Source organism: Rhinoderma darwinii, chromosome 4 (assembly GCF_050947455.1).
Source record: "Rhinoderma darwinii isolate aRhiDar2 chromosome 4, aRhiDar2.hap1, whole genome shotgun sequence".
Taxonomy (NCBI): domain Eukaryota; kingdom Metazoa; phylum Chordata; class Amphibia; order Anura; family Rhinodermatidae; genus Rhinoderma; species Rhinoderma darwinii.
Window position 1 is genome coordinate 246276782 of NC_134690.1, and position 18546 is coordinate 246295327.

The window sequence follows — 18546 nt, forward strand, 5'->3', positions numbered from 1 at the left end:
ACGCGTCAGCTAATCAGCTCACAGCTATTCTCAGCACGGACGTGAGTGGGGTCATCACGTAACGTGCGTGAACCCAGCATGAATTCACGCCACAACATACGGGTAACCGCCACCTAGGTAGCAGAAACTCGGGATGTGTGCCGCAAATCAGGGGAACATATCCAGTTTGAAAACTGGGACATTTGCCAAGGCAGCAACTCGGCATGCGTGCCATATGTCTGAAGCTTATTAAAAAGAAAGCCAGGATACTCACCGCACAGACTTTTGCCAATGGCTGAAAAAGGACATCTGGCGAACCACAATATACTCCCCAATAAGGTAAAATAATTCCGGAATCCCCCGAAAAAAACCAACAAATGGGACCCCTGAAAAATGCCTATGATATATAGACGAGTATAATGAAAAGCTTATTTCTGTTACCTTTTTAAACTGCATTTTTTATATTCATATATACTATATGTCTGCTATTTGCCCATGATTGGTCCAATCTTGCCCTTTTTTTCTTATTTTGTTACTATCTATATAGCCTATTTCCTCTGATATTCATCGTTTAACATCAATACAGTGGTATGTAAGTGGCTCATTTCTATTCTATAGATATGCAAAGGCATATTTACTGTGCAGTAGACCATTTGAGCTATTTAAATAACCTTGCCAGGTGGTCTAGGGGGGGTATTTAGGTGTACTATTTTTGTAAAATATATTTAAAGGGGTTTTCCAGTCCCTAAAAATTGATGGCCTATCCTGAGGATAGGCCATCAATAGATTATCGCTCAGGGTCCGACTGCCGGGACCCCCCACCAATCAGCAGTTTTGAAGGGGCCACAGTGCTCGTACGAGCGCTATTTCCCCTTCATTACGGTCACTGCTCGTATTGTAAATCACCGACACAGCAGTAGCGGCGGTTCACAGTATTACAGCTTTCTCCCATTCACTTAAATGGTGGTGAGGCTCCAGTAGAAAAAGATTGAGAGGCCCTGGTCTACATATTCCTCTTCCCCTACTATAGGTAATCAGTGCAAGTCTGCAGCAACTCCAGGTAGTTTAGAATTTACAGTAGTCCTGCAGGTCATCAGTAAAGTCACAATTCACTATCATTTTAGAAGATAACCTATGGGAATTTCTATTTATGCTTTTTCCGAATATACCATTTAAAGTAATTCTAAAGGTGTAGCAATATTCTTTAACGGCAATACTTTTTGTATACATTCTACCAGAGAACAATACAATCTATTTTGCAAGCATAACAAAAAAAGCCTACAGGAATAGTAAATTATAGAGCAATGTGTAAAGACATCATAAAACACTCACCTTCTCAACACTGCTCACAGCCTGGAAGTAGATGTTATAGCTTTTACGTGGAGCTAGAGGAGGGTTCCAGAATCCTTGGTAAGTTCTGTTGTCACCAACAGTAAATGGGGAGGCTTCAGGAAGGTTGGAAGGAGGCAGCTCTGCAGCATAGTAGTACGGGGAACCACCAGTACCAGCATTGTTGTAGGCAACTGGAACCTGATAACATTCCATTCCTCCAGTCTCTCTCTTAGTTCGAATGGGGCGCAACTCTTCAACTACAATCTGGTATGCACTAGAGGAAAGGAAATAACTTAATTTCAACGTTGCTGCTAATAAAACATTTACTTTCAAGTTCCTTTTAAAGATGACAATATCAACGTTTTTTTGAGGAAACAAAGATAACCTATATCACAGTTAAAGCAAGATAAATAAAATAAATTAGAAAAAAAGAACCACAAAAGCTAAAATTGTTTTACTTTTTTTTTCTACTTATTAGCAACTTGTGATTGCACTAGTTGCTCTTTTAGCGGAAACAATAGCGTAGTCGACTGTGCTATTTATTCTGCCAAAAAACTGAAACCTTACGTAACGGAAACAAAAGGAAACTAATTGCAACGGAAGCGTTACCATTGAAATCAATGGTAATGCAAATGGAAACTATGGTTTCCGTTTGGCTTTCCGTTCATCGGTTCCTCCGACGGAAAGACTGGATGGAACCCATGAACGGAAGCCCGACGCTGACGTGAACACTCCTTGATGAGTCTACACCAAGCGTTGAGAAACGCTTTAAATCATTTGCTTTACTTCTGTAGTACCACTTTTTATTCACAAGATCATTTGTTGGTATATTCAAAAATATGCTAAACTTCTGTTACTGAAGAGCAGATCTAACAATTAGAACTACATTATGCTGTTAGATGATACGCTACATGCAGCTCAATTTTTCCTGTTCAACGGGATCTGCAATGGAAGCTTCATTTAGAGCCTCCCTCTTATCACCTGGAAATTCTGGTAAACAAATCATAAACATAACTTACCATACAAAAGTCAGTTAACTATTTTAATACATTAAATATTTGGATCTAGTCATGGGCAACTAAAAGCATGCCCAAAAACAATGCAGCGGAGACATAGAATTTTTTGTCTGAACCTGCATGAAATATTTGGCACTGTTCTTATTGGCGTGTTTTTTTGAAAGAATGTTTACTGAGCATGCTATAAACATTACAATTAACAAACGTTAGATTGGGACTACTTCGAAAAGGCAGTGGGTTTATAGACTGAAGTTCTGTTTCTTCAATGTCAGATTAAGATTACAGACCTCTAAAGTCTATACTCTTAAATGTTGCACGTTGAGCATAAAAGTTGGCACAGATGGCCAAATATTATTTAGGCTTATTAACAGGTCAACTATTGCAATGTATTTTTCCTAGAATTTCTGCTGCTTTATTACGGCACACGTTACTTTATGCTCCTTTTGAAATGTACAGAATGAAAGAATAAGGATATTAATTTCAGTAACTTTCTGGGAATGTATATTTAAAGTGTACACACTCTAAGTGTCATATGGACAAGCAAGGCATATTACCCATTTTTTACTAGCACATTACCCCATTTATATTCTATCCTCAAAACTAGAGTCCTACTGACCAACATCCCAGAATGGGACCCTTAAAAGTAGTAGCATATAAAATGCTTTTCTATACGAATTTAAGTAATTTAAATAAAACAAACGAGTTTTGTTCAAAATACACTTACAGTCAATATCTTTATATAACAGATAGTCTAGTTTATACATTCCTAAACACACACTCTACGCATTTGAGAGAACAAGACATCGTTTAGAGATTGTTCAGTATTTAAGGGTTCTCATAATCTCGGAGCAACCAGTCATTTAGAGAACTCGGAGCAGATTAAGCTATTAGAGCAAGATTTTGGTACACAATTTTCATTAGCATTTCCCTTTGAAATATTATGGAGAGACTCAAACCCAGGGCTGACCATAATGACTGGCTGTGGGATCTGCTTAAGGCTCCAATTTGCAGTTGTCATATCGTTAGAGACAGAAAGAGCTGACAGGCATCCCCACCTCCTGACCTTGCTGCCGCTTCCTCGCTATCTTGGCTTAGAGCTATACAGATTCAACTCTTACTGACATGTTGCAATTCAAGCACAGATGGACAGAAATCTGTCCACCGCACTAAAATAGATTGCCTTACATCTTCAGTTACTGAAGACAAGATCCTAGTAAATGTTTAAAGCAGATGGCAAAATAACCTGCATTGTCTATTGCTTTACAATGTAATGCAAAACAAGCTTTTTGACCACTACCACAATTTGCAAAGCCTCAGAGTAGAGTATAGAGTATAAGAGAGGACATGTATGATCTCATCCCTACATGGATTGTGTTTATGTAGACAAGGAAATCTACATGGAAATGGCTTATATATTCTGTCTGTGATAAGGGAAAAGCACCAGGTTCACTGAGCTCCCTTTCAGTTTAGAGTACGCCATCCTACGCTTTCACTTATTCACTGAAAATAAGTCATTAGTCACAGAGTGCTGCTTATTACTAAGTATTAACTCTGACAATATGCACTTTCCTCAGACAAGCAGTGTTGAGAAAACAAAGTCCAATGAATATAATTAAAGACTGCATGACTGCCATTTTAAAGTGTTTTCCCATTACTTCCACTAAGTCATTTCAGCAATTTAACTGGTGCAGTCTGACTAGCGCAGTTGACTTGCACAAGAGGAGTTGTGTGCCTTTATAAAAATCTGCTGATATCCCTAAAACTACCATGACAGATGCACATTTCCAAGCACCGAAAGCAACAGAACGGAATCGAATATGACTGTACTGAAGTTCATATACACACACAAAGTAGATCCTTCTGTCTACATATGAAGCAAAAGCCTAATACAGCTACACACCGCTTCAAGCCAGAGGCAGCAAACTTTAATAATCAATGTAGCTCCGGCTTCTCAAACCACAGAGGATGAAAACGAATCCCATAATTGACTGAGACAGCACCGACTTGTAAAGTTCCGGGAAACCTTGTCACATCTACAATTACAAATTTCAGTAATGAGCCTTCTATTTAGCTACCAACTCTTGGCACAGAGAGAGGGAGTTATCCAGTGAAAATCTGCCCACCATATCTGTCAAAAACAGCAACGACAGAGGAAAGGAGGAAGGGGAAATTAGAATGACGAACATTGCAAATAACTGGACTGTACTCTGTGGCAGCAGAATACTTAAAGAGGCTCTGTCACCACATTATAAGTGCCCTATCTCCTACATAAGGAGATCGGCGCTATAATGTAGGTGACATCAGTGCTTTTTATTTAATAAAACGATCTGCTTTCACCACTTTATTAGCGATTTTAGATTTATGCTAATGAGTTGCTTAATGCCCAAGTGGGCGTGTTTTTACTTCACACCAAGTGGGCGTTGGACAGAGGAGTGTATGACGCTGACCAATCAGCGTCATGCACTCCTCACCATTCATTTAGTCAGCGCATAGGGATCCTTTTAGATCCTTATACAGTATGCGGTCTTCTACTTACACATTAACAATACTGAAGTGTTTAGACCGTGAATAGACATTCCACGGGATGTCTATTCACAATCTCTGCACTTCGTTACTGTTTCTATGATAGTTACAGCAGAGGAAGCGTGATCTCGTTGTAACCTGTCATTTACAGCGAGATCTCGCTTCCTCTGCTGTAACTACCACAGACAGAGTAACGAAGTGCAGAGATTGTGAATAGACATTCCATGGAATGTCTATTCACTGTCTAAACACTTCAGTATTGTTAATGTGTTAGTATAACACAGCGCATAGCGATCTAAAAGGATCCCTATGCGCGGTCTAAATGAATGGAGAGGAGTGCATGACGCTAATTGGTCAACGTCATACACTCCTCTGTACAACGCCCACTTGGTCGAAAGTAAAAACACGTCCACTTGGGCATTAAGACACTCATTAGCATAAATCTGAAATCGCTAATAAAGTGGCGAAAATAGATAGTTTTTTTTCAAATAAAAAGCACTGCTGTCACCTACATTATAGCGCCAATCTGCTTATGTAGGAGATACGGCACTTGTAATGTGGTGACAGAGCCTCTTTAAAGGAATTTTTCAGCCACAAGAAAGTCGTGCTTGGAATTTATGGTCTTATTTAATTTGCCATGGAATACATCCTGTAATCCGATTACTTAGATTGATATGAGCGGAGTCTCAGAAGGCACACTACTCCGCACACGTGAAAAATGCAGAATCCCTTAACGTGTCTGCCCTACATCTTGCGCATGCTGAAGAATAGCATTAGATTACAGACAGTAAAGATTGTTCCCCGATAGCCACGTACACAAACTGGGAGCGGTAAAGCAGCCTGGGACTTGTAGTAGTGGGCAAGAGAGAAAACGGGGAGTGTAAGTAACATGATCCACCTACTATTTTGCTCGTCTGTCAGAACACATGCTATATACATATTATTCTTATAGAAATGCTTTTGCAAGTTAGCAATTAAGTTACATGCCTAATAATAAATGAGGCTCAGCCTAGGACAATACTAGCCTAGGGGTTAAAAATAAAAAAATAACGAACAATTCAACAGCTTATATACAGTTCCCCAAAGTCGTCACATTATAAGACCTGCCCCATTACGCCCGGGAACGCTCACAAAACAGCTGGAACATCCAATTTTTCGTGCACATAAGCATAAATTCCGCCCCTTTAGTTTCTGGATCATTGGATTGGCCTGCCATAATCGGGACTGCTGGCAAGTATGAGTCAGTTTTTATATATGGATTTTGTCCATGACTTAATAACTTACCCTAATCCTATGAGAAGATGTGTCAGCCCAACTGACCAATATATCTAACGTAGGAAAAATGAGACCTGTCATAAGCCAACTGATGCCACATACCTGATAGGAGCACCCTTTGCCTGTGCCGGTCTAAGCAGTACGGTGATGGTGGTTGCAGTTTCATTGAGAGATGCATCAACACCTTCATAATCAGGTAATGTAGGAGCTGTGAAAACATCAATCACAAATGTTAGAGGCAATCGATGAACAGTAAATTCATATTTGAAGAGCCGAAAATTATATCCAAGACAAACATACAAAGGTGTAAGTGGGATGATTTCCTTTATTCAAACATCCAGACTTTATTTTATAATTCTAGAGTGAGGCTAGCAAATACAAAGATTGCGCCCAAATCAGAAAGATGCCTAGATCATTATGGATATACGAGTCAGATATTTGTCTAGGACAGCATGATGTAGATACAAGTGCCCTGTTCACACTTAAAGTGTCCCTACAACGTTACTCTCATGCCGGATCTGACATCAGATGTGGTAAGACGCAACTGCACGCTGGGTGGTACAGTTGCCAAGGCAACCGTATGTATCCCAGGGAGCATTGTGAATGGGTTCTTTTACTTAGAAAGCGGTGCAGTGCTTTAGAGAAATCCTAGGTAGTGCTGGGCTAGAGCAGCTCCCCTCCTGGCGCGACTCAGCTTGATTGACAGGTCACGCCTTATACACAACTAAGGCGACATCTGTCAATCATGCGGAGTTGGGCCAGGGAGTTGCCCAGATATGATTTTTATGAAACACTGCAGCGCTTTAAATTAAAGCAGAGTTTAGTGTAAACAGGGCTGCTGTCACATCATGCTGCACGCAGTTAGGGGAGCATGAACATGCTGACAGGTTCCCTTTAACACACACACACACAAGTCATTTTGTTAATTTATAAATAGTAATTGCTGCAATCTGACCATAAGGCTATGTTCACACGGGGTCTTTTGCCGAGTTTTTTTACGCGGAAACCGCGTCGCAAAACTCGGCAGAAACGGCCCGAGAACGCCTCCCATTGATTTCAATGGGAGGCGTCGGCGTCTTTTTCCCGCGAGCAGTAAAACTGCCTCGCGGGAAAAAGAAGCGACATGCCCTATCTTCGGGCGCTTCCGTCTCTGACCTACCATTGACTTCAATGGGAGGCAGGAGAAAGCGTATATCTCGCTGTTTTATGCCCGCGGCGCTCAATGGCCGCGGGCGAAAAACGGCGCGATAATTGCGGCGAAAATCGGCGTGCAGGGAGAGGAATATCTGCCTCAAAGTTCCTAACGGAATTTTGAGGCAGATATTCCTCCCCCAAAATACTCCGTGTGAACATAGCCTAAATGTCAAATCAACTGCATCTAAGGCATCAGAACTGTAGCAACATTTTCTGTTATTGATTCACTAGAGTGTGGTACAGTTAAAAAAAAGACTCACAGGGCTTTTCTAGTATGTCGCCCTCTTGTACCATGCCCTAATGGTTCAACAAAGGTAAATTTTACTGAAGTCCCTGTTGCCTAGGATTGGTGTGACTTACTATTACCTTCATGCAGATTGTGATGTAGCCCAAGAAAGCTGATCAAAGCGTGCAGAGTACTTAACCAGTGATACAGAAGAGTGTTAAATCATAGTAATACTCACTCTATATAAAACAGCCTTACACAAGATGGGTTAAAAAAAAGGGTTGTCTGTTTTGGCATATTCTACTATCAACTGTTTTTAGAGAACATAATACTTTGGATTTACTGTGCCGCCACACTCACCACTATATGAGCATAAGGCCTCATTTACACGAACGTGATATACGTCCGTGAGACTCGCGTGCTTTTCACGCGGGTCGCACGGACCTATACAAGTCTATGGGGGCATGCAGACAGTCCGTGAGTTTTGCTCAGCGTGAGTGCGCTGAAAAAAACTCACGACATGTTCTAAAAATCTGCGTTTTTCGTGCATCACGCACCCATTGAAGTCAATGGGTGCGTGAAAACCACGAAGGTCGCACGGAAGCACTTCCGTGCGAACTGCGTGATTCGCGCAAGAGCTGTCAAACTGAATGTAAACAGAAAAGCACCACGTGCTTTTCTGTTTACAAACATCCGAACGGAGTGTCTTAGAGATGACCGCACCGAACTTCACCGGGTTCGGCCGAACTCGTTTTGACCGAACCCGGCAGGAGACAGTCACTGTCCAGGGTGCTGAAAGAGTTAAACTGTTTCAGCACCCTAGACAGTGACTTCTGATCCCAATATACGTGAACGTGTAAAAAAAAAAAAAAAAGTTCTGACTTACCGATAACTCCCGGCTTCTTCCTCCAGTCTGACCTCCCGGGATGACAATTCAGTCCAAGTGACAGCTGCAGCCAATCACAAGCCAAGCACAGGCTGCAGCGGTCACATGGACTGCCACGTCATCCAGGGAGGTGGGGCCAGATGTCGAGAGGCGCGTCACCAAGGACGCGTCACCAAGGACGCGTCACCAATGCAATGGCCGGGAAGTTCTCGGTAAGTACGAACCTCTTTTTTTTTTAAACAGGTTACTCGATATGGCGATCGGAATTCACTGTCGAGGGTGCTGAAAGAGTTACTGCCGATCAGTTAACTATTTCAGCACCATGGACAGTGACTGACGTCGGCTAGCCTCATCTCTATGATGGCGGCTGCGCGAAAATCACGCAGCCGCGCATCATACACGGATGACGCACGGAGCTGTCAAGTGCCTTTTGCGCACGCAAAACGCTGTGTTTTTTACGCGCGCAAAACGCACACGCTCGTGTAAATGAGGCCTAACCGATTACAATATTGGAGAAAAGGGAGCAGCGCGCACAAATAAAGACATGACAGGTAGGGTAGTGCAGGAGGTTGAGACCAGTTCTTTCATAGTTCTCATTTAGGTAAGAAATTATGAAATTCCTGTAGAAATAATTTCCTAACTACTGGTAAAATTTTACTGCAGCTCCAAAATATAGCAGTTTTAATGAAGTGCAAGGTTTCATTTCTTACAAGGATGGTGCCAATTAACTATTTGGGTCAGACGATTCAACAAAAATAAATTACGTCGGTTTGCATTAACGCTCTCAGTGCAGTATATTACTTAATCAGAATACGGGTTGTATTACCCGATATGTTGGTGGTAACATTAATAGTGGTCGCTGGTCCAAATCCTTTTACTGTACTAGCCCTTATAAGAAACTGGTATGTAGTGCCTGGGTGCAGCTGAGAGAACACATGGTGTGTGCTATTCCAAAGTTTGGTCACAGTCTGAGGAGGACCTGCCACAGGAACTGCGGGATCAAATGACCGTATACTGTTGTATTTCACCTGTCAAAATAAAGAGAAGTTTAGAAAATGGTTGTGACCATACACATTTCACACTCAAATACGTCGTATACAGAGGCTATATGAAGTCAGCAAACATTTGAATGTCCAACAAACTATGACTTCGCAGGTTCTAATTAAAAGTTCCCGCATTGTGTAACTTATTAGAAGAATTCACAATGATCAGCACAGACGGCTCTGCACCTGTCCGAGGGCTTCACTAGTCTCATCACTACTCTGCCCTTCATGATGGTCCAATAACCTCAAGCTGCTAGGAACTTGCAAACAACAATCTGCATAACCCGACATGATTAATTACAGCTATTATTTTAAGACGACATTTTAGCAGATGTATGCAGTGGTACCTCAAACTGAGTGATAATGCCATTTGGCTCTGTTGGTTCCTTCCAATTCAAGAAGATTTTGTCTTCAAATGGAGTGCCCTTCAACGAACTGAATGGGACATGTCCAGGAACTGGAAAAACAAAATAAAATTGTAACTTTTTTCTGATAATCATACCACGGTTTTAACAAGTCATCCTCCCCTGAATCTGATATACATGGCACTTTACTTTATACTATGCATATTCATCATGTTCACAGAGTAAAGGCGGTCATTTTCTGGGCTTAGACATTGCGATTAAAAAAATAAGAGCAATTTAATAATCCACTAGGAAATAGGAAACAAAGCCAAGTTGTCAGGAGAAACATAGAAAGTGCACAGGGATCTGATAAGGGTTCTTCAAAAATGTTGATGCAGAACCCAAGAGGGCACAGTAACCGAAGAAGTCAGTGGAGCTGAAATTTGTATGGGTACTGCATATTGAGAGCCAGCAACCCTTACTCTGAAGAGATTCGACATATTACGATTCGATAGGAGTACTTACACATCAAGTATAGTGATAAGTGACTGCTAGTTAACTCAAAATATATTCCATTCTGTGATCTAGGTTAAACACCCACACTAAAAAAGCAATTTGCACATAACCAGCTGATGTAATAATATAAATTCATCTTTATTAGAATAATATGATTGGAAAAGATACATTTAAAAAGTAACCTGTGAAAAATCCACCCTCAATGTGATATCCAGTCAATAAATTAACATGGATTAGGGAATACATACAGAACAGTGTAAGCAAAACTGCTGTGTGATGTAAGATAGGGTACAAAGTATTGCGGTAGTACACAACACCAATATAGTACAATAAAAACACAGAGCAGTCAAAGGAATTACTGACCAGGATAAGGCACCGCACCCCAACGGATGTTTTGCCAACGCTTCATCCAGGAATGTTAATTTATTGACTGGATATCACTTTATCGAGGGTGGATTTCCCACTGGTTAGCTTTTAAATGTATGTTATACAATCCTGTTATCCTAATAAAGATACATTTATATTGTATAAGAAATATGGCTGCACTACCATTCAGGTAAAAGTTTAAGGCTGTTTACCATGATAAACCCCAAAAGGGAAAGGCCAAAATATACTTCTCATATACAAATGTATAGAAATGTAATAGTCCATGACACAAATGGTCAATACTTATTCAAATTGAATACAAAATTTGTGGGAATAAAACATAAGGATTGTGTGTAATTTATAAAACACACCAAAATCTCTATGCAAAACACGGACTCCAAGCTGTGCTATACATTGTCCATATATTTCCACCCTTTTCTGCACAGATTGTGACATCACTAGGGAAATGTGGTTGTAGTGGACTATATTTCCCATGGGTTCCTGTCCTGTACAGTCAGTGATAGTTGTTTGTTTAGTTGCATTCAGTTTCCAGAAACCCATGTGAGATGACAGGACCTGGCTTTTAAAGTAAGAGCAGTTGGGTAGATAAACAGTCCAAAATAACGGCCAGGAAATATTCGTCAAAGCTCCACAGGTATTATATAGCAATTCAAGGGCTGACGTGTATAAACTATGGTGAGTGCCGCTATTAAATTTCTTTCGACTGCCATTGAGAGTAGGGTAGGTCACGACCCCATGTCCTTAAAGAGGTCGTTGCCAACTACTCAGAAGTCTTGGGAGATAATAAACCCATGAGACTTGTCCTTTGGTGATGGTTGTGAGACAGTAAAGAGCCAAACTGCTGTGAAAGAAGTAAACAGTTCCTGGGGCTATTTTATTTGGATAATAATATTGTGTTCAGCTGGAAGCTATAGTCAATGATTTTATTTTTTGCTTATTTTTCACCTCCTGTAACTGGAAATCATAAACCTGGCTAACAACAACTGCGGGAATGGTCTGCATTCTTGGTGTGCACGAGACCGGCTTCTAGCAGGAGTCTAGTAGTGCAAGTCAACAGTGTAGTAAGGCAAGGTTCACACCGTGATTAGAAAGAAAAGGTACCTTTAAAACCAGCATGCAACATCCATTGGAAAAAAAGTATCCATTTGTATTCTGTTCTTAAAAAGGATCCTGTTTTAAACAGGATGTTCAGTTTTAAATGTAAATTTCACAAAGGAAAAAAAACAAAACTTGTAATACTAGGCTAATTGTAATTGCAGACACCACAACATGACATGGGAGAAGCATACCGAGTCCTGTGTATTTGATTAATGTTGCTATCCTGCTTTATCTAGGCCTCCAACAGAGCAGCTAATAAATACCATGACCTCGGCTGAGACTGTCCCAGTCTATACAACAAGTGCTTCCAAGTGAGCTGCAGTAAACAGGAAGTTTCAGTGAAAATTGGTATATATATATATTTTTTTTTTATATATATACATAGCCACCTAGTATGTCATTCTGATGATACAGTCACTTTAAATAGGTCTCGTATTGCAACCCATCCAAGTGCAATACCAAACAAAGACCATAAATAATAATCTCAACTATAGGAATTCCAGATATGCGTTAGCAGTCCAATACAACTAGCCTGTTGAAAAGAGCCTGTCCAGAGAGGAACTCTATATTTAAAATAATAAATGTTGGCCAAATTAAGCGATAGAACACAACGGTTTTCTTAATTAGAATAGCTCTTACAGTAACTACATAGGGACATGGTCTCCAGCTTGTTTAAAAGATTAGTATATCTGGAATTTGTCTTCAACACATTGTGGTTTGGTAATAAGAAAGGTGACAGAAGAGATTAAAGAATTCCTAAGCCAGGGCAGGACATGTTACATGTCTTTATCTTCAGACAGATGAGCTGTCAACTGAATCTTTGGGTAAAGAAGAAAGGCATTGCCTGGTCCTGTAACGGTTTGACATGTGAGTGCAGAGCAGTAGGGGTCAATGCACAGTGACAAACTTTGCATGTCATATGTTGAATAGACTTATCCTGCCATGGGCTCTTCCGTCTTGATGGGACTCTTGCATTATGTGTTTACCATTACTTTCTGAATATTGGCAAAACAAAAAGCATACACAATTCCACAATCTACCAGTACAGTACATAATCCTTGCTGTAACTCCCAATTCTTTATCCTACACGCAATGCTCAGAAAATTAGGCATTAGTAGATCAACAATTTTATGAATTTAAGCACTTTTTTTTGTCCTCTTCTTAAAAATAATAAAGTAAGACTTTGTGCCACTGCCGAGTGACCACTAAAGCGAGCATCATTTCACAATATTTATTTTTAATGTATGAAAGAGCCATTGTGCGAATCTTCCCAAGAGGTGCAGTCTGTGGAAATGAAACACAACCTCGACGATTAAAGGACAAGTGATATTTCACAAATCATGCACTATAGCACATTAGCTTGACATTTTGTTTTCTTGAATAGGCTCCTGTTATAAATGTTGTTAAAACATTTTTCACTTTACATGATGTAGTCAATCGGGTTCACACCTAAATTCAAGAACATCACATTTTATCAATACATAGTATAAATATGCATTTACCATCTTCATCTGTCTGTATAATGGTCTCTTCACTTTCTTTGCGACCCTCTGGATTAGTTAAGATCATCTTTAGGCTAACATTGGTGTAAGGTGGAAGATGGTCAACCACATGTTGAGGAGCTTTAGGATCCATGTCTAAGCAATCCGCTTTGTTCAAACCATGGCCTTTATAGTAGTGAAAGCAAATTGTGACATTAAAGGTATGACAGCGAGTAATATTATAGCCCAGGGACTCCCAATCCACAGCAATCCGTCTGGACTGAATGTCTGCAATCTTCAAGGTTTTAGGTGTTCTCATTGGTTCTAGAAAAAAAAAAAATACATAATGTAAACTGTGTGATGAAGAATTTTCGAAAATGCTAGTACAGAAATGTAACATTTATTTTGTTTTGTGTGTACAACTGAGATAATGGGGAAATATAATCGGGAGTTAATTGACAGATAGAGGTCAATAGACAATTACAGCCTCCAAAAAGAGATAAGTACTGCCTCCTACACCAGGGACCACAACATGACATGGGAGAAGCATACCGAGTCTGTGTGATTAATGTTGCTATCCTGCTTTATCTAGGCCCCCAATAGAGCAGCTAATAAATACCATGACCTCGGCTGAGACTGTCCCAGTCTATACAGCAAAAGCTGCCAAGTGAGCTGCAGTAAGCAGGAAGTGTCAGTCTATTGAGTCTGCCAATAGAGCCAGTGTGAAAAACTGATACATATTATATATATATATATATATATATATATATATATATATATAGCCATCTAGTATGTCATTCTGATGATAGACCCCTTAAATCTTTCTCGTATTGCAACCCAATCCTAGTTGCAATAACCAAATAAAGACCATAAATAATAATCTCAACTATAGGAATTCCAGATATGCCCTAGCAGTAAAATACAACTAGCCTGTTGAAAAGCAGTCAATACATTACACCTCTAGATACAATCTAAAGTTGAAGCGACAACTGCATCTCGCCAAAAGAAAAAAAACATGTACTTGTTTATTCATCGAGCATGAACTTGCAACATTTCAACCCAATAGGGTTTTTCTCATGCTTGAGAAATACCCCATCAGAGTTGAAATGTTGCAAGTTCATGCTTGATGAATAAACAAGTACATGTTTTTTTCATTTGGAGTGCTGCGCTGGTCTCTTCTCTAACTTTGGATAAGCAAGTTCCTCTGGACCCGGGATTATTTTTGCTGCGTGCACCACTCTTGGGGATCTTCTGTATGCTGGTAAATTCTGCTGATATCTACACTATATACAATCTAGTCAAATTATAAATAAAAGCAAATGTACTTAAAGAGTACCGGTCACCTCTCCTGACATGTCTATTTTAGTAAATACTTGTATCCCCATTACTTAACAATGTTGGAACATATTTTGTTAGAAACTGCACAACCAGAGTGCTCTGTTATTCCGCCAAGAAATTAATGAATAAATTGAAAACTGGGTGTTACCATTCCCCTTGTTAAAGTGGTGTGTTCCTACATGGTCTGAGGCTGAGCAGTGATTGGACATTTTCAGTCTGTGTAGGGATACACTCAACTGTTCACACCCAGTTGTCAATTTATTTATACATTTCGAGTAATACCATAGGAATGGTACAATGCCGAGTTCTAAGACAAGATGCTTCTGAATAGTATGGGGAATACAAGTGTTTAATAAAACACACATGTCAAGATAGGTGACAGGTCCTCTTTAAATTGTTCAGAAACACACAGAAAAAGCACAAAGCTTCCTGCAGGCCAGGACCAATAAAAGTCTGCAGCCCTGACAAGATGCTTCCTTAAGGTGGAACAACATTGCTGTTTTGTTTCATTCCCTGCCGTTCAGAGATCTTCCCTGTGGGTTTTTAATCAATGTTTAAGATTCAACAACATTAAAGAGGAAATGTTAATTAATAGCATGATCCATTTTAATAGTGCTTGGAGCAGATGCATGGGGATGCGATGAGAAGACCATGCAGCTGTCGCTTTTAATTTTTTTCTTAGGAAGTAAATTAGCCGATACATCATACTAGAAAAGCATCAATATCCCCTGGATTGTGATGAATCCTCCTGCATGCCAATTCAGCCTGCTAATTGTACTAATTGCTCGGTTAAAGTTGCAGTCTCAGGGATAACGCAGATTTTAATAGCCATTTAATGTTGTCCATAGCTGGGTTTTACTGCACAAGGTTGACAAAATCAAGGGTGACACAAATTAACAGTTCTGTGCCTGAAACTCAATCTATATGTCTATAGTGTAAAACAGATAAACTATAGTAAATGAGAATTTATTTGTGCAAAACACATTAAGGGCACAAAGTCTTGTGTTTATACTTAAATGGACACTAACTTTTCAAACAACTTATGCTAATCTAATAGTATACCAAATATAGATCAATTTTGTAATTTACTTAGTTAAAAATAAGTAGTTTTATCCATGCAAAGACTGTGTGAAGTTACTGTCTCCCTTCCTGTAATCTGCTGTCAACCCCCTGTTGCCAAGCAAAATCCATCCCTAGTTCCGTTAACTCCCGAACTGTAGAAAGTAGAGTAGTGTAACTTCACTGCCTGCTTATACAAGTATATGAACAGGGTAGGGGTCGAGTAGAGGGAGGGAGCAGGAACAGTCAGTCATACACAGACGCTGTCCATAAAAGTCTACAGAGTGGGTAGGGGGGAGTAGTCAACAGAGAGAAAGAAACCCATACATGCTGCCAATACAAATTTATGGAGAGGGCAGGGGGAACAGGGTGAAAAAGACAGACAGAGAAGCTGCAGCAGCATTTTGGTAAGTTTGTCACCCCAGTGCTGGATTCTCAGCTACACTACTCATCACTGCTGTATTATGTCCTCCAATAACTTTTGAATAAAAAAAGAAAACAAAAACAGAATAAAGCAGTAATATAAAACTCCCCCCAATATTTCTCAAATAGATACTGACATGCAGGTCAGTAAGGAACAGACTACAGAATAAATTAAAAAGTCACATACTCATAATGACATCGGGAGAACAACATGTCCAAATTATGTCTATTACACTTTGTGAAGAGAGTGGAAGAAGGGATGACCAGACTGGGAGAATGGAATAGGGGAATGGAAATCGAAGGGATGGGGGGGGACGGGGACTGAGGCCTATGTGTAATCCAGGCTTTCGACATTTCAATATAAGAAGACTGAAACGTAAGATACATTGACATGTTGCAGATTTTAAAATACGCACCACAGGTCAATTTAATTGCGGGACAATTCTTGCAGATAAGATTACTTGATACCTCATTTACTTTGCTGGTACTGTATTACACAGTGAATAAGTAGTAGGAAAATTTGCTTGGCAAATCTGCACAGAATACGCAGTGTGTGTGTGTGTGTGTGTGTGTGTGTGTGTGTCCTTATTGTACCTTGAAACAAGGAGTCTATAGAAATTAAATAGTTAGCTGCCCAGTCAGCTAAAATAAACTTTAACCCCCTTCCCGCTCCTGGACGTACTATTAGATCATGGCAGCTGTATCGTTCGCGCTCCATGACCTAATAGTACGTCTCGGGAGTAACGGCCGTTTCGGCCGTCCTCCCGACACATACAGGAGCTGTGATAGCTGCTGTCTCGTACAGCAGCTGTCACAGCTCCTACAGCGGGGACCGATCGCTGTGTCCCCGCTGATTAACCCCTTAAAAGCCGCGTTCTATAGAGATCGCGGCTTTTTAGGGGTTAAGCTGCCATCGCCGGCCTGCTACACGATAGCGGCCGGCGATGGTGGCTATGGCAACCGGACACCAAACAATGGCGTCCGGCTATGCCATAGACGGAAGCCTAGTGGGTCCTGACAACGTCAGGACCCACTATGCTTGCTGTCAGTGAGTAGCTGACAGTTCTAATACACTGCACTACGCATGTAGTGCAGTGTATTAGAATAGCGATCAGGGCCTCCTGCCCTCAAGTCCCCTAGTGGGACAAAGTAATAAAGTTAAAAAAAAGTTAAAAAAAAGGTGTAAAAATAAGAAAATAAAAGTTTTAAAAAGTAATAAAAGTAAAAATCCCCCCTTTTCCCCTATCAGTCCTTTAGTATTAATAAAAAATAGATAAACAAATAAACTATACATAATTGGTATCGGCGCGTCCGTAACGGCCTGAACTACAAAATTATTTTGTTATTTATCCCGCACGGTAAACGCCGTAAAAGAAAATAATAATAAACCATACCACAATCACAATTGTTTGGTCACTTCACCTCCCAAAAAATGGAATAAAAAGAGATCAAAAAGTCGCATGTACCTAAAAATGGTACAGTTCGTTACGCAAAAAATAAGTCCTCGCACGGATTTATTGATTGAAAAATAAAAACGTTCTGGCTTAGAATAAGGTAACACAAAAAGTGAATGATTTTTTACAAAACGTATTTTATTGTGCAAACGCCATAAGACATAAAAAAAAAACTATAAACATCTGGTATCGCCGTAATCGTATTGCCCCGCAGAATAAAGTGAATATGTCATTTATAGCGCACGGTGAACGCTGTAAAAAAAATAGAATAAAAAAACAATAGTAGAATTGCTGTTTTTTTGTCACCACGCCACCTAAAAATAGAATAAAAACTGATCAAAAAGCCGCATGCACCCCAAGAAAACTACAATGGATTCCTCAAGGGGTCTAGTTTCCAAATTGGGGTCACTTTTGGGGGGTTTCCACTGTTTTGGCCCCACAAAACTTCTTCAAACCGGACATGGTGCCTAATAAAAAGAGGCCTCAAAATCCACTAGGTGCGCCTTTGCTTCGGAGGTCGGTGCTTCAGTCCATTACCGCACTAGGGCCACATGTGGGATATTTCTCAAAACTGCAGAATCTGGGTAATAAGTACTAAGTTGCGTTTCTCTGATAAATCCTTTTGTGTTATAAAAAAAATGGTATAAAGAGGATTTTCTGACAAAAAAAAAATAAATTTAAACTTCACCTCTACTTTGCTCTAAATTTCTGTGAAACACCTAAAGGGATCATAAACTTTCTAAATGCTGTTGTGAATACTTTGAGGGGTCTAGTTTCTAAATGGGGTGTTTGATAGGGGTTTCAGAACTGAACTGTAACCTAAAAAAATAAATAAATGAGGCAATACTTCGCTTCTTACATTATACTGCTAATGAGCCGTGCCCACCCCGAGATGACACCAGTTTTGACCGTTTGTATAAACGGAGACCCTTATTAGACCGTTTCAGTGTCCGGTTTTCCCCAAGCATACAC

The 18546-nt window shown here is 40.1% G+C and overlaps 1 protein-coding gene across 21 annotated transcripts in view; it reads right to left on the bottom strand.

The window, feature by feature from the left end:
* Positions 1-18546, bottom strand: part of PTPRK (protein tyrosine phosphatase receptor type K) — a 473693-nt gene that overhangs the window by 127072 nt on the left and 328075 nt on the right. For all 21 annotated transcript variants that reach the window (XM_075862349.1, XM_075862356.1, XM_075862353.1 and 18 more), the window contains exons 8-12: positions 13322-13624; positions 9822-9931; positions 9258-9459; positions 6228-6333; positions 1312-1585 (exon numbers count right to left, since the gene is read on the bottom strand). In XM_075862349.1, coding sequence (XP_075718464.1) covers positions 1312-1585; positions 6228-6333; positions 9258-9459; positions 9822-9931; positions 13322-13624 — 995 coding nt within the window. The remainder of the gene's footprint in view (positions 1-1311; positions 1586-6227; positions 6334-9257; positions 9460-9821; positions 9932-13321; positions 13625-18546) is intronic.